Below are 14,179 nucleotides of genomic sequence, written 5' to 3'. Positions count from 1 at the left end.
GTTTCTGATGGTCTACTGTCATATACTGGATACTATATGAGGCCCTCTGATTGGCCGTGTTGGAGAGGCCAGTGGATGACATCACAATTTCCACCTTGGTCAGTCAGAGGATGCCTTGTATTTATTAAAAAAAATCCTTGAAGAAGAAATTTGTATTTGATGTAAAGTGCAGAAACATATTACCTATAGCAGCCAATAAAATCATTCCTTTAACCACTTCAGCCCCGGAAGGATTTGCCCCCTTCCTGACCAGGCCATTCGATATGGCACTGCGTCACTTTAACTGACAATTGCGCGATGTTGTACCCCCAAAAAATTGACGTCCTTTTTTCCCCACAAATAGAGCTTTCTTTTGGTGGTATTTGATCACCTCTGCGGTTTTTATTTTTTGGCCTATAAACAAAAAAAGAGTGACAATTTAGAAAAAAACTGAATCTTTTGTAGTTTTTGCTATAATAAATATCCCCAAATAAAAAAAAAAAACAAAGGATTTTTTTTCCTCAGTTTAGGCTGATTTGTATTCTTCCACAAATTTTTGGTAAAAAAATCGCAATAAGCGTATATTGATTGGTTTGCTCAAAAGGTATAGCGTCTACAAAATAGGGGATAGATTTATGGCATTTTCATTATTTTTTTTTTTACTAGTAATGGCGGCGATCGGCGATTTTTATCAGGACTGCGATATTGCGGTGAACAGATCAAACACTTTTGACATTTAGGCTGCATTCACACCTGAGCGTTTCAAAGTCTTTTTTACCGTGACTTTGCTGCGTTTTTGCCGTGATTTTGTTTAGGTCACCAATGTAAAAGGCAGAAAAACGCCTGTAATCTGCCCCAAAGAAGCTCATGTTCTTTTTTGTGCTTAGGGCGTTTTTCAGGCGTTTTGCTTCAGGTGACAAAACGCTCAGATGTGAACAGGTTGAAATGAATGGGATTTTGCATGGTGGGCGTTTTTCGGGCGTTTTACGAGCGTTTTATGAGCTGAAAATGCTCAGGTGTGAATGCAGCCTTAGATCCCGGTTCTCGCTCTGTCACGAGCGATCGCGGGTGCCCGGCGGTCATCACGCCCGCCGGGCACGCGCACCGGCTCCGGGGACACGCGCAAGTCTTTAAGGAGCGACGTACAGCTACGGCGATTTGCGCAGCCGTACCAACCTGCCGCAGTATAACTGAGGCGGCTGGACAGCTAGTGGTTAATTGTCTGAACTTCCTATCTGTCAGATGTATTATTTCTTTCTTGCTCAGGTCCGTTATAACGGACTCATGGCGTTGCTTTATTAAAGACGAATAAACTATGTTCTCTGCAGGGAAATTTGCTCCAGAGTTTTGTAAATGAGGGGGAGCTCTGCTGATTACCTTTATTTACTCATGTGCAAGCAAAAATGCAGTTTTTTTTTATTTTCCTTGCATGCGATTGGTTATTCTTTTCAAAGTGAAGCTTCACCATTGACTAAACTCTGGAGCAAATTCCCTTGCAGAGTACAACTGCACTTACAGTCTATTTGCCTTTAGTAAATCAACCCCATGGTCTCTCCCCTCCGTGTGCTCCAGGCAATAATTCAACTGTATTTTCTTCTCTCCCTTTCAGGCATCTATCACTGCTATATGGAGTATACCAACACCAGCACGACTTTCAATCAAGTGGGCTTCAACCCTGATCTGTCTGTCTATTTCCATGTGAAAGAGACCTGGTTGGGTATCTGTAAGTAATGTTCAGCAAGGTAGAGCCGTCTTAGTATCAGAAGGTTTTTGCATTTCTCTTTCCACGCCATATCACAAAAATTTGAGGATTATTATTTATTTTGGGAGAGTGGGTGTAGCCATGCAAATCATTCATTTATGCCCCCTGAGTTGAAGCTAAGTGACATGTACGCATATAATTTCTTGACTTGTCCCCCTTTCCCCCCAATCAATATGCAATTAGAATTTTTTTTAATTGAATCTGAGACTCAATAACTGCATCACTGGGTCTTTCTTCTGGTCTTTGCCCAGACTAGCAGCATACGAATAGCACATTGCTGCTTTACCATGTGACCATAACTTTAGTTATCAACAATCCCCTCCCGTCCTGATCCATAGTGCCATTGCCTGCCTCTCGCCAGCTATTGGCTTTCTCTGCCTGATTCATTTTGACTCTGAGCATTATATGAAAGACTACGCCCCTGGCATCCCTTTAGATGAGCATGCTCAAGCAACTGATCGGATTGCACAGCTAAATTCTGCAGCAACCAGTGGCTAACGGGGAGCAATATGAACATCCAAAGGGATCCTTGGGATGTGTTCTTTGATATAATGCTTCTGAAAGAAGGCCTGTGTCTCCTGTAAATGTCACAGCACCCCACAGATCTCCTTTCAAGAGCATTATATGACAAAACAGGGTTCTGCAGACTTTAGCTGTGCAGTTTTATGATCAGTTTCTTGAGTATGCACTTCCAAAGGGACACTGGGGATGTGTTCTTTATTTTGGAATGCTTGGGAGAAAAAAAACAATGGCATAAAAAAATCTGAAAGCTGTGAGGGGCAGGCAAGGACAAGTAAAGATTAGTTTTAAAAAATTGATGATTAAAATCGTTCAACGAGGTAATGAAGGTGGGTTCAAGATAGCTGCCACTTGCTTAGTACCTCCAGAGTTCCTCTTTACATTCTTCTCCAAAGCACCCTCTTATATCCTCCTCCCAAGTGCCCCCTTAGTACTACTGTATTAAGGGCACTCTAGATCAGTGGTCACCAACCTTTTGGACCTCACGGACCACTAAACTCACAATTTTGAATCCTGCGGACCACTAACATGAATTGTACATACCTTATCCACACATTGCTTCGACTATGACCCCCTACCCCTGGATCACACCCCTGCCTTATACACACAATGCTCTAGCTCTCTCCCCCCTGCCAACCCCCCCCCCCCCCCCTGCACTCTGCATCACTCTGCTGCCTTACACGGACTCATCATTGGATCTCACTACCTTATCCAGCCATGTGCTCGAGGTCTGTGCTCCCTCCCACAGTCTGTGATCAACGCTGTCATTGGAAGTTCCCTCCTTCTTCACCTCCTGCTCTCTGTACTACTCCCATCGCCTCCCTCTGAGTTCACAGGCGCTGGAACTACAGAGGAGACATCGGGGTATTAATGTGCGCAGACAGTATTGAGAACAACACTGGAGACAATATTGGGGGCGGCATACATCCGCCACAATGTTGATTTGCAGCAGAACCCCTGGGGACCACTGGTTGGCGACCACTGCTCTAGAAAATTTAAGGAGGACTCTTTTTTTTTTTTAACAACAAAGGTGCTTTATTGTTGTCATGTAGGTGAATTAACAGCATATGCATTGGTACAGTACAGAACATTGTATGGAGAGTACATATGTGCACATACAGGTCAAGAAACTGCGAACACCATTACATGCAGCAAAACCATACAACCGTGAGAACAGAAAAACTCAGGAGTTTTAAACCAGACAATTACCGAACAGTTCAGACTCACATAGTATTTGTTCTAAGATGGGTAGTCATCCTTAGGATACTAGTTGGAGGTCCAAGGAGGACTCTAGAGGCACCAAGGGAGCACTAGTGGGGCACTCTGGAGGCATTAAGGGGGCACTCTGGAGGTACTATTTTAGTAGTAATTTAGCCCCCTTACATTCCCCAGAATACCCCCTAGTATAAGTAAGGTCAGTAGCTGAACTATCAGGGTCGCAAAGGTCACACTTGCGACCGTGGCCTGACGTTCCTCCACCGTGTGGGGGCCCCAAGACTGGAAGGGTGCCCACTACAGAGCATGAGAAAGGGCCCTGGGACGGGGTCAGGGGGGGCCCATCATGTTTTCTTGCATTGGGGCCCTGAAGATTCTAGTTGCGTTTCTGAATCAAGCTCAATCTCGATACAGGTGAAGGCTTGTTACAAGTGTGGCAAAAAAAAAAAAAAAGAAGGTAAATCTGGAGCTCATCTTTAATGTACATCCAGAACTGCTGGTGTATTGCACAGATGCAGCCTAATAGTATAGAGACATTTATTTCAAATTGCATACAGCTCATTTGGAATTGTTCATCATTACTGCAGGGCATGGAAGCAACGCTCAGTAATTCTCAACCTGAAATACCCGCTGTGCAATTTCTCCAGCAAAGTTTGGTTCTCTGCTGCCATCTTTTGCTCTAAAGTGGTAATGCAGCCTCATTTTGCAAGCAGAATCAATATTTTTGTGGATGGAACACTTTGCTGGAAAGCAACAAGCCACTGTCCCCATAGTGATGTCTATAGTCTGCACTGAGCTCGTGGGCCAAATTTTGGTCCCATCCACAAAAATACTGTGTATAGAAGTGGCAAAAAAATTAATGGCTAAGGTAAGAGCCTCTTGTATTTCCTTATAGCTTCATATGCTTAAAGCTGAACAAAACCTTTAATTTAAACATACTGCTCAATAGCCACAAAGGATATAAATCCACTTTCTGTGCACCAAACACCTTTGCAAACTCAGATATTACTATTTAAGGAAGTTGTGACAGTGTAACTTTGCTGAGAGCTGAGCTATGGGAGGGGGCCATCAGCTCCATCCACTACAGGCTGCCTGTAGAAAATTACAGGAGGGGGCGAATACAGGACCAGGTCTTTATTACAGGAGTTACAAGGTTTCACACTGAATTACTGCACAGATCTGGAAAAAATACATAAAGCACCCAGAGATTCAAGTTAGAATAGACATGACTCTTTGTATTTAGACAAAATTTGCTTATTGCAGAGTTTAGCTTTAAAACAGACCCCCACTGGGAGAAATACAAAGATGTCTATTGCAGATCTCCTTCTGAAAATGCCAGTCACTGACCTGGAAGAAGCATGCCGCTATTAAAGCCTGTATGAATGAGGTTTTTAGTCAGTTGATAATGTTCTGAGTCATGTTAAGTCAATGTTCAGTTGATGTTCTGAGGCAGTTGATCCAAAAGTACTGACGCCATGGCAGCCAGACAACTAGCATTTTGAAAAGGCACCCGCCTTATTTTTCTCTGTACAGTTTACAGAACACACATGAGAAAGTGGTGGTTTGGGCACTTTTTGTAAATCTTGGAAATTGAGGTCACCTTTGATATTTTATAAGCCCGGTAAGATGATGTTACTCTTACACAGTATTGTTGTTCCTCTACTTGCAGTGATAGTGTTGGCCGTGGTGGAGGCGATTCTGCTGCTGCTCCTTCTGTTCCTCCGGAAGAGGATCCTCATCGCCATCGCTCTGATTCAAGAGGCCAGCAAGTGAGTGAGGGACACATCCTAGGGGGGTTACACTGGACATTGATGGTTTAAAATAGGCGCAATCTCAGAGCCCATCTATCTAAGGGGCATCATTTGGAATTCTGGTGGTTAGAAGGAAGTAAAAAATGTAGTTCTAGGACAAATATAAAAAAATCACTTCATCTCGTAATACACGCATATTTTCTCATATTTTGTTCTTTAAAAATGTTGCAAGTACAGAAATTACAAAAATTCTGCCAGAAATCCAGCGTGCGTCTAACTTCGTGACAACACTACCACTGCTGCACTATAATCCCAAGTAGCGTTGCCAGCCCTGCCTGCTGGACTGCAAAACACTTCCGACTCCCCCTCCTCTCCATAACAGAGGGGAGAGGTATTCTGTAGTTCACCAGGCAGGGCTGACATCACTGCTTGGGATTTTAGTAAAGCAGAGGCAGAGTTGTAGCCCACTACAATAAGTTAGGCGCTCACTGGATTTCAGGCAGATCTGATGCTTTAGTAACAATAACAAGTCTAGGTGTTAAAGAAATGTCTGTAATACCCAGTGTCATGCAGACAAGAATATTTCATAGATATACACTATAGTAGCACTCTTTAAAGAGACAGGAATTATTTAAGTCCTGGCTTAGCACATTAGAGGTAAGCATAGTGATTATAAAATATTGTTTGAACACTTCGCCTCTCTGGACATACTATTAGTGTTAGGGGTTTAAAACAAGCTCATGGTTGCCATGAGCTTGTATTTATTTTCTTCTGATGGTTTCCGGGTGTCATGTAAAAGTCACACGGTGGCTCCATAGCTGCCTGATCTCTTTTACAGTGCAGGTGGTGTAACTATGTTGCATATTGCTGTGAACATCGGAGTGAGTACAATGATTTTAAGGCCACCATTCACAGTTTACTGTAAACTGATGAGCTTTAAAGGTATCTAAAATGTCGCCTATTGATACGAGGGCCGTTCAAGTCAAACCGGGACTTTTGAGTTTATATAATAAAAGAAAAAATTTCAAGGTGTGGAAACTGCATTTATTCTTCAACATACTCCCCTGCTACATTTATACACTAATCCCAGCATTGAACTAATGCATGGAAAGCCTCGGCATAGAAAGAATTGTCAGTATGCCTGAACCATCCTAGGATAGCCTGCTTCACTTCATCATCAGTGCTGAAATGCTAACCTCCAAGGAACTCTTTTAGGGCTTCAAACAGGTGGAAATCACTTGAAGTCTTGGGCTGTAAGAGGGATGTGGCAATACCTCCCAGCCGAGTTGCTGTAAAGTGCAAGTAGTGCAGTGAGCAGTATAAGCTTGTGCGTTGTCCTGGAGAAACGGGACGCCCTTAGTGATCAAACCAGGCCGGTATTTTCTGCAGACGTGTATGCATATCACTCAGAACATGACAGTAACATTCACTGTCTTGGTACCCAGTGTGCACTAACTTTTTGAAAATGCAGATGTTCGTGAATGTGTTTACCGTTCCCACTGAAAGATACTCTTGTGCAATTTTACAACAGGTTATGCGTTGATTGTTCAGGATCAGGCGTTCCATGCATTGAATGTTTACAGGAATGACTTGCTGTGGGCTGGGAACCACCGTTACCAGGAGCGTCACTGACAGACGTACGGTCTGTCACTCTCCTTACAGTTATTACTTTAGGTTTTCCCACTTCTCAGCTGCTTTCCTATGATTTGCTGTGGAGGCCTGTCACTCACCTTTAAGCTAAGGTGACCAGATTTTTTAAATGAAATCCGTGGACTTTTTTTTTTTTTTTTAAATTGGCCAAATGTAAACTATTTTATAAGCACATTTTCCTCAAATGATATATGCAGTGTATGTGTTTATGGAATGATTGTATGATATATACGTTATTTCTGAAAATCATTTCATACCAGCCCCATAGCATTATTATATCAGCCCAACCGCATAACATCATTATTTTCTAGTTCATAAAAGGGAAAACCATACATTTTAAAGCACAACCTGTTCAGTGTCCAGCAGCCCAGCCTTACCTGTGATCAGTGCATAGCGAGCGAGGAGAGGAGACGGATTATACAGTAGAGGGCGGGGATCTCCTCTTTACCCCACGCAGCCGCTGTCCTCAGACGAAGTCCCGCCTCATACGATAGACGTCACCAGTGTGCTGCCTATCATAGGAGCTGGCCCAGGAGGTGGGACTTCGCCCGAGAGATCCCCGCTCTGTATAATCCGGTGGCGCTCGCCCCCTCCCTGTCCGAGACACCCTAGTGGGACCCATGATAGGGCCGGCCCAATTGTGTTTACCTTACACCATTCAAATGTCTTACTGTGGCTGAATGTCCCTTCATTGTACTATGCTTGATGTCTTGTGTGGATATCCGTGGGTTTTACGCCTTTGTTTACAAGAAACTTCATCATAGAAACATAGAAAAGTGAAAAAAAAGAATGAGTATTCCATCGAGTCTGCCCATTTTATTTATTTTTTCACCACATGCTGTTCCATGCATGCACTAACACTATGTGGTCTGCCATCTTGATTAACGGTCTCTGGTCAGGCCCACGACGTGCACTGCCTATCAGTAGTAGGACACGCTTGCCACTTACTACTGTGTGTGGCCATGCTAGCATCCCTTTTTATACCTGTAATATTAAAAGTCCCGGTTTGACTTGAGAGCCCCTCGTAATATTGGGTACCATAGATTTTTGCTATTTTGTGGGCACCCACAGTTTTGAGGCTTGACGCGCTTGGTATCTATTCATTTTACCTCTTTTATTATGTGCAAAATTGGAGAGTAAATCGTGTTTGTGCGCAATAAAATGAATTTTAGCGTATTTTTTCCTGAAAATATAGATTTGTTAAACAGTTGCGCAAATATCTTGCAATATAAAAGAATGGCAACTACTATATTTTTATTCTACAAAGCCTCTGCTTTCAGAAAATATATGCAGATTTTAACATGCATGTTAAAAAAATGAAAAAATTGCCCTAGAAGGGAAGTGGTTGATAATAGAAAGGGAAATCTGTACATAGAAATATTTACAGTAAAGGATATTACTAAAGAAAATAGACCATAATACATAAGCAGAATGAAAAGGCACGTTGCATTAGGCCTCATGCACACGAGACGCTGTTAAACTCATGTTCAGAGGCAGTTGGACACTTTTTTCAACTGCCCCTGAACCCATTCAATGTTAACCTATGTGTCCATGTACACAGTCTCGTTTTTAGGCAGTTGCGTTTAACCTCATTTTTCCAGAAGCAAAAAAATGGGTTCAGACGCAAAAGTTTTCCATGTTTCAGACGCCAAACGCGGCTAAACGCCGGTGCCGCGTTTGCGTTTATAAGTGTTTTTTACAACCCGAATTTGGGGCCCCATATCTCGGGGCCACTTGGTGCTAGGAACCCCAAATTTAGTATGCTAACACCGTTGGACTAACACTATAATATATCCAAATATGGGGTTCCTAGCGCCAAGTGGCCCGAAGATATGGGGCCCCAAAATGGGGTCACAAAATGTCATTCTCTGCTGCAAAAGTGCTTGACGTTTTGCGACCCGACTTTGGGGCCCCATATCTCGGGGTCACTTGGTGCTAGGAATCCCACATTTGTGCTAACACAGTTGGACCAACACTATAACATATCCAAATTTGGGGTTCCTAGCACCAAGTGGCTCCGAGATATGGGGCCCCAAATTCAGGTTGGAAAATGTCATTCTCTGCTGCAGAAGTGCTTGACATTTTGCCACCCGACTTTGGGGCCCCGTATCTCGGGAACCCTATATTTGGATATGTTGTAGTGCTAGTTCCACTGTGTTAGCACTCCAAATTTGGGCTTCCTAGCACCAAGTGGCCCCGAGATACGGGGCCCCAAAGTTGGGTTGCAAAATGTCATTCTCTGCTCTGCAGACGCTTCTAGACGCAAACGCGGTAAAACGTGGCTAAACGCGGCATGCAAACACGGCAAAATGGGCGTTTCCAAACGCCGGTTTCAGCTTTTAAAAAAAATGTGTTCAGCACCGGTGTCTCATGTGCATGAGGCCTTAAAATGCAGGACGCCTGACTTTTTTACAATGTACCACAAACCACCTCTATGTGGTTGTAAACCCTGTACAGCCACTTTTTGCTACAGGTAAGCTTATAATAAGCTACCCTGGGTATCTCCTAAACCTGCACGGTTTAGGAGATAACCCCGGTACTGACGCCATCGGCACATGCGTACTGAAGCAACGGCACGTACGTGTCGTTGCTTCAGTGAGTGTGCCGTTACCGGCAGCTCCCGCGCACATGCGTGGGAGTGACGTCATTGTGGCACGGCCAATTACAGAGTCTGAGCCCACGATACCCAGAAGTAACTCCGGGAGTGATGTTGCCGTCCGGAGAGGTGTACGAGGATCACTGCAGGGGCTTCAATCTAAGGTAAGTTATTCATAATGAGCTAGTATGCTATGCATACTAGCTCATTATGCCTTTGTCTTGGAGGTTTTTTTTTTGGATTGTGGATTTACAACCACTTTAATGAAATGAAATGTTATGGTGTGAACAGGAAACATAGAAAACAATTGTTTTCTAGGCCCCTGCATTGAGCCTGCCCTGATCTGATATTGTGTGAATGTTTTTCCATTTTTAGTAAGTTTGTAAAGCTGGATGGAGTTTTTTTTTTTTCATGTGAAGCCTTTGACACAATAGGATGAAGTCTAGGTGACTGCCCATTAGACATGTGCAATTTATTTTGTTCCAAATCGAAATTCCGACACATTTTTTTTCTTATTCGGAAATAACAGTAGTAACAAATGTAAACTAATCCTTCAAAACAAGAAAACAAAATTTGTCTGACATTCAAATTTGATTTTGATTCAAATTTGGAAACAAATTAGAAATGTAAACATACTGCTTGCTGACTTTTGCTGATTTCCCTCAAAGACTATGTATTAGGTCCCTTTCACACTTGTGCGATTTGTCCTGCCACTTGGGACTGTAAAGTCGCAAAAGTCGCATGACATGTCAAACCCCATGATTTCCAATGAGTACCATTCATATCTGTGCGACTTCAAAGTAGTCCCTGCACTACTTTGGTCCGACTTTGATGTGACTTGAGGTCCGTAGACCTCCAAGATTACATAGGCATTGCTTCAAGTCGCGTCAAAAATCGCAGCAAAATTGTGGGACTTTCAGGTCGCACAAGTGTGAAAGGGGCCTTAGTGTACCTAAAAGAGTTGATGCTATTTTGAAGCCAAAAGGTATTTTAGATAATTCTTCTGTTTCGGTCACTTTGCATGTGTTAAATTGATAAAAATAAACAAGTAAAATATATATATTTCAAGGCATTTGTACATTATTTCTTCACACCTGCCTAAAACTTTTGCACAGTATTATATATGTGCACTGCAAAATGTTGAATTCAGATATTTCTTTTATAATATTGAACACTTCACATATTTGAAATAAACCTTAATAGTAATACAAATATAAACGAATCCTCTGAAATAACGAAATAAAATTCGTCCAAAATACTGAAATTCTGATTTGAATTCGGAAACTAATATTAAATTCTGCAAATCTTAGATGTGAAATATTTGTCAGCTGCATTTGATTCAAAAAGAATTATAATTCGAATGCCGATTCAAATTTGGAAAATTCAGATAGAATTTGAAAAGGAATAAACACAACTGAATGAATTCTGAAAAAGAATTTAAAGGGGTTGTAAACGCTCGTGTTTTTTTTTTCATTAAGGATAAAAAACACGAGGGTTTACAACCCCTTTAAATTAGTTTAAAATCCTATGCATTAAGGTGAAAAAACTTCTGTCACTGAGCAGCCCCCCAGCCCCCCGTTTTACTCACCTGAGCCCATTTGTTCCCACGGCGGAGACGCGCTCTACATCTCTGCCTGGGGTTCTCGGCTCTTGATTGGATAGATTCATAGCCATTGGCTTCTACTGCTGTCAATCAAATCCAAAGACACGGGCACCGGGGGGGCGGGGCTGAGTCCTGCATTCTGTGTCTATGGACGCAAATGCTGGACTCAGGAGTGTACCCGCACGGTAACCCACGGGAAGAGCGCTTCTCCTAGGGGGGTTTACCGATGCGGGGAGGAGCTGCGAGCGCTGCCAGGGGACCCCAGAGGATGATTGGGGCCACTCTGTGCAAAACGAACTGCACTGTGGAGGTAAGTATAATATGTTTGTTATTTAAAAAAAAACAAAAAAAAAAAACAAGGGTTTACAACCCCTTTAACTAAACAAAATTAGTTAATTAAAGCGAAACGCATTTTTTCGTTCTGTACATGTGTACTGCCCAGGGCTCATAAAAAAAATGTCACCATATATAGAGGAGCAATAGTATGGTAACTCTATGATCTCTCTCTCTCCTCAGGGCGATTGGTCACATCATGTCTGCTCTGTTCTATCCGCTGATCACGTTTGTTCTTCTGGTGGTCTGTGTGGCATACTGGGGTATCACCGCTCTGTATCCTTCTGTATTTTATGTCACAATATTACACTGCGTATCCCCCCAGACATAGTGGCCTTCTTATGTACTAAACAAATACAAATGAGTGCACAGTCTCTCAGTTCCTTTGTGCGCACATTTGCAAGAAATAAAGTGCTGTCATTGTTTACATTTATCTTAAATAGGGTTCTTTTGTGTAAGTGACAGTCCCCTTGTCATTTTTTTTTTTGCAAATCAATTTTTTAAATGAATGAATAAAAGGAACAAACTCAAAATGGCAACCGCCCCGCAGGGGGGACCACTTATGTAAAGAACAAGTTGACCGTAAACAAAATAAGAAAAAAAAAAGGCCTGAAAGGAAGGAACAAGAAATGAGCTCACGCAACAGTCGGCATCCCTCCAGGACAAGCTCAGGTTTGTTTCTTCATAGGTGGTAAGGAATGATGATCAGAGGTCAAGGTAATGGTAGGGGCAGCTGTTTTTTCCCCAATGCATCATGATCGACTTCCTGGCATAGTGAAGAAAGAGGCCCACTGACGTTCTCTCAGCAGTTGTGGGGGCCATGGGTTCAAAGAGGCCCAAAAGGCAAAGCTTGGGGTCCAGGGTGATATAGGACACTTCCGCCCAAAACTGTGATATGAGGGGGAGATCCAGCTAGTCCCCATCTGTTAGGTGGCACTGCCAACATGTAGGGGGCAGAGCTGGATTTAAAGTGTTACTAAACTCAGGACCCTACATTCACTATATCTTGTCTCCCACAGTACACAGAACATGGAAATGCAATTATTTTAGTAAATATAAACAGCTAAATACCTTTTCTCATCATCAGTATTAAAGCTTCCCAAAAGGAAAAGCTCCGCTTGTTTGCTTTCTTCCAACCCCACACCCCACATTTGGCACCTTTTGGGGGGATCGGATATGTGTTTTTGACAGGTACCCACCCCCACTTCCAGGTGACCTCGCTGCGGCGAGGTCCCCCGGAAGTTAAGCCCCCCCTCCTTCTTCCCCCACCGCCTGGCCATTCACAAAGAGCAGCGTGCTTCACGCATGTGCAGTAGGGGACCGGCTGTGAAGCCGTAAGGAATGGAGGCGGCAGCAACCGAGAGCTTGAAAAATCCACTGGGGTACCGACATCGCGGGATCCCTGGACAGGTAAGTGTCCTTAAATTAAAGGTCAGCAGCTACAGTATTTGTAGCTGCTGACTTTCAATTTTTTTGGTGGGGCTCTGCTTTAAGCAGTCTTCTGACTTCTATCAGTGTCTGGCTGAGCACTGGTTAAAGCTTGTAGGAGGAGTTTTCATTCTCCTCTGACTGTCCTATGGGGCTGCATGACCCCTGACCCTCTGTCTAGACAGTGCTGATTGGTCCTGTGCTGATCACATGCACCCTCCCCCCCAAAAAAAACAATACAATACACACCAAACTGAGCATGTAGTGCCCCCAAGGTGCTGTACTATGAGGAGATGGATTGGAGACAGTGAAAGAAGGGCAGAATCAAACAGCTTTTTTACACAATGCGCAGGATTAACCCCTTAGGTTCCACAGTGAGTATAACAATCATGCTTTACTGCATATACAGACTGATTTTACTGTTGTAGGTTTAGTAACACTTTAATTTATGAAGTCTATGGGGAGTGAAGTACATCCCATTGAGGATTTTGAATTGAACTAGCCTGTCCCTGGCGGAGACCAAGCTTTATTGTCAATGTCCGGAATGTCCCTAAGTTTTCATCATAACTTGAGGGTTGCCGTCTATAGTAACTAAATATCTGTGTTATGGAATGGGTATTAAATAGGATTGTCTGTTACAAAGCACACAAAGAAAACTGGACTGTGTTAATGTTTCTGAATGTTTTGCCCAGAGCTAGAATTCTACTTTAGGGCTCCTTAACATAACTTAGATATCTGGCAACCGCAGGAGGACCAATGTTCATCGTATCCGTTACAAACGCCAGCACTCCCGGATGTGGTAACATAACGGGAAATGACAGCTGTGATCCAATGGTGAGTCCCTTCCACTCTCTTCTCTTCCATTCAGTGTACCATCAATAAACCTAAACTGGAAACAGATTTTTCTGGCGATCAGTTTGTTTGGGATGCCATCTATGTCTGCATAATTTATTGTCCGTATTTGTACTAGGCCCAGCAAAACTACTTTTGCCTGACCTCACAAATGCGCTTCTGGAAGAATGGTCAAATATTCCCATAGACACACTCCTAAACCTTGTGGACAGCTTTCCCAGAAGAGTTGAAGCTGTTATAGCTGCAAAGGGCGGAGCCAACTCAATATTGAACCCTACGGACTAATGCCCTGTACACATGGTCGGACATTGATCGGACATTCCGACAACAAATTCCATGGATTTTTTCCGACGGATGTTGGCTCAAACTTGTCTTGCATGTGATCGTTCTGAACGCGGTGACGTAAAACACGTACATCGGGACTATAAACGGGGCAGTAGCCAATAGCTTTTATCTCTTAATTTATTCTGAGCATGCGTGGCATTTTGTGA

At 43.1% G+C, this 14,179-nt stretch overlaps 1 protein-coding gene across 1 annotated transcript in view; it reads left to right on the top strand.

Annotated features, from left to right (window-relative positions):
- Window positions 1-14,179, top strand: part of SLC44A4 (solute carrier family 44 member 4) — a 67,266-nt gene that overhangs the window by 35,352 nt on the left and 17,735 nt on the right. Inside the window, exons 10-13 of the mRNA XM_073598421.1 lie at window positions 1,589-1,702; window positions 5,145-5,244; window positions 11,592-11,684; window positions 13,568-13,670. Coding sequence (XP_073454522.1) covers window positions 1,589-1,702; window positions 5,145-5,244; window positions 11,592-11,684; window positions 13,568-13,670 — 410 coding nt within the window. The remainder of the gene's footprint in view (window positions 1-1,588; window positions 1,703-5,144; window positions 5,245-11,591; window positions 11,685-13,567; window positions 13,671-14,179) is intronic.

Source organism: Aquarana catesbeiana, linkage group LG09, assembly GCF_042186555.1.
Source record: "Aquarana catesbeiana isolate 2022-GZ linkage group LG09, ASM4218655v1, whole genome shotgun sequence".
NCBI lineage: Eukaryota > Metazoa > Chordata > Amphibia > Anura > Ranidae > Aquarana > Aquarana catesbeiana.
The sequence above is the reverse complement of the archived record's forward strand: the minus strand, read 5'-3'. Positions and strand labels throughout refer to the sequence as shown.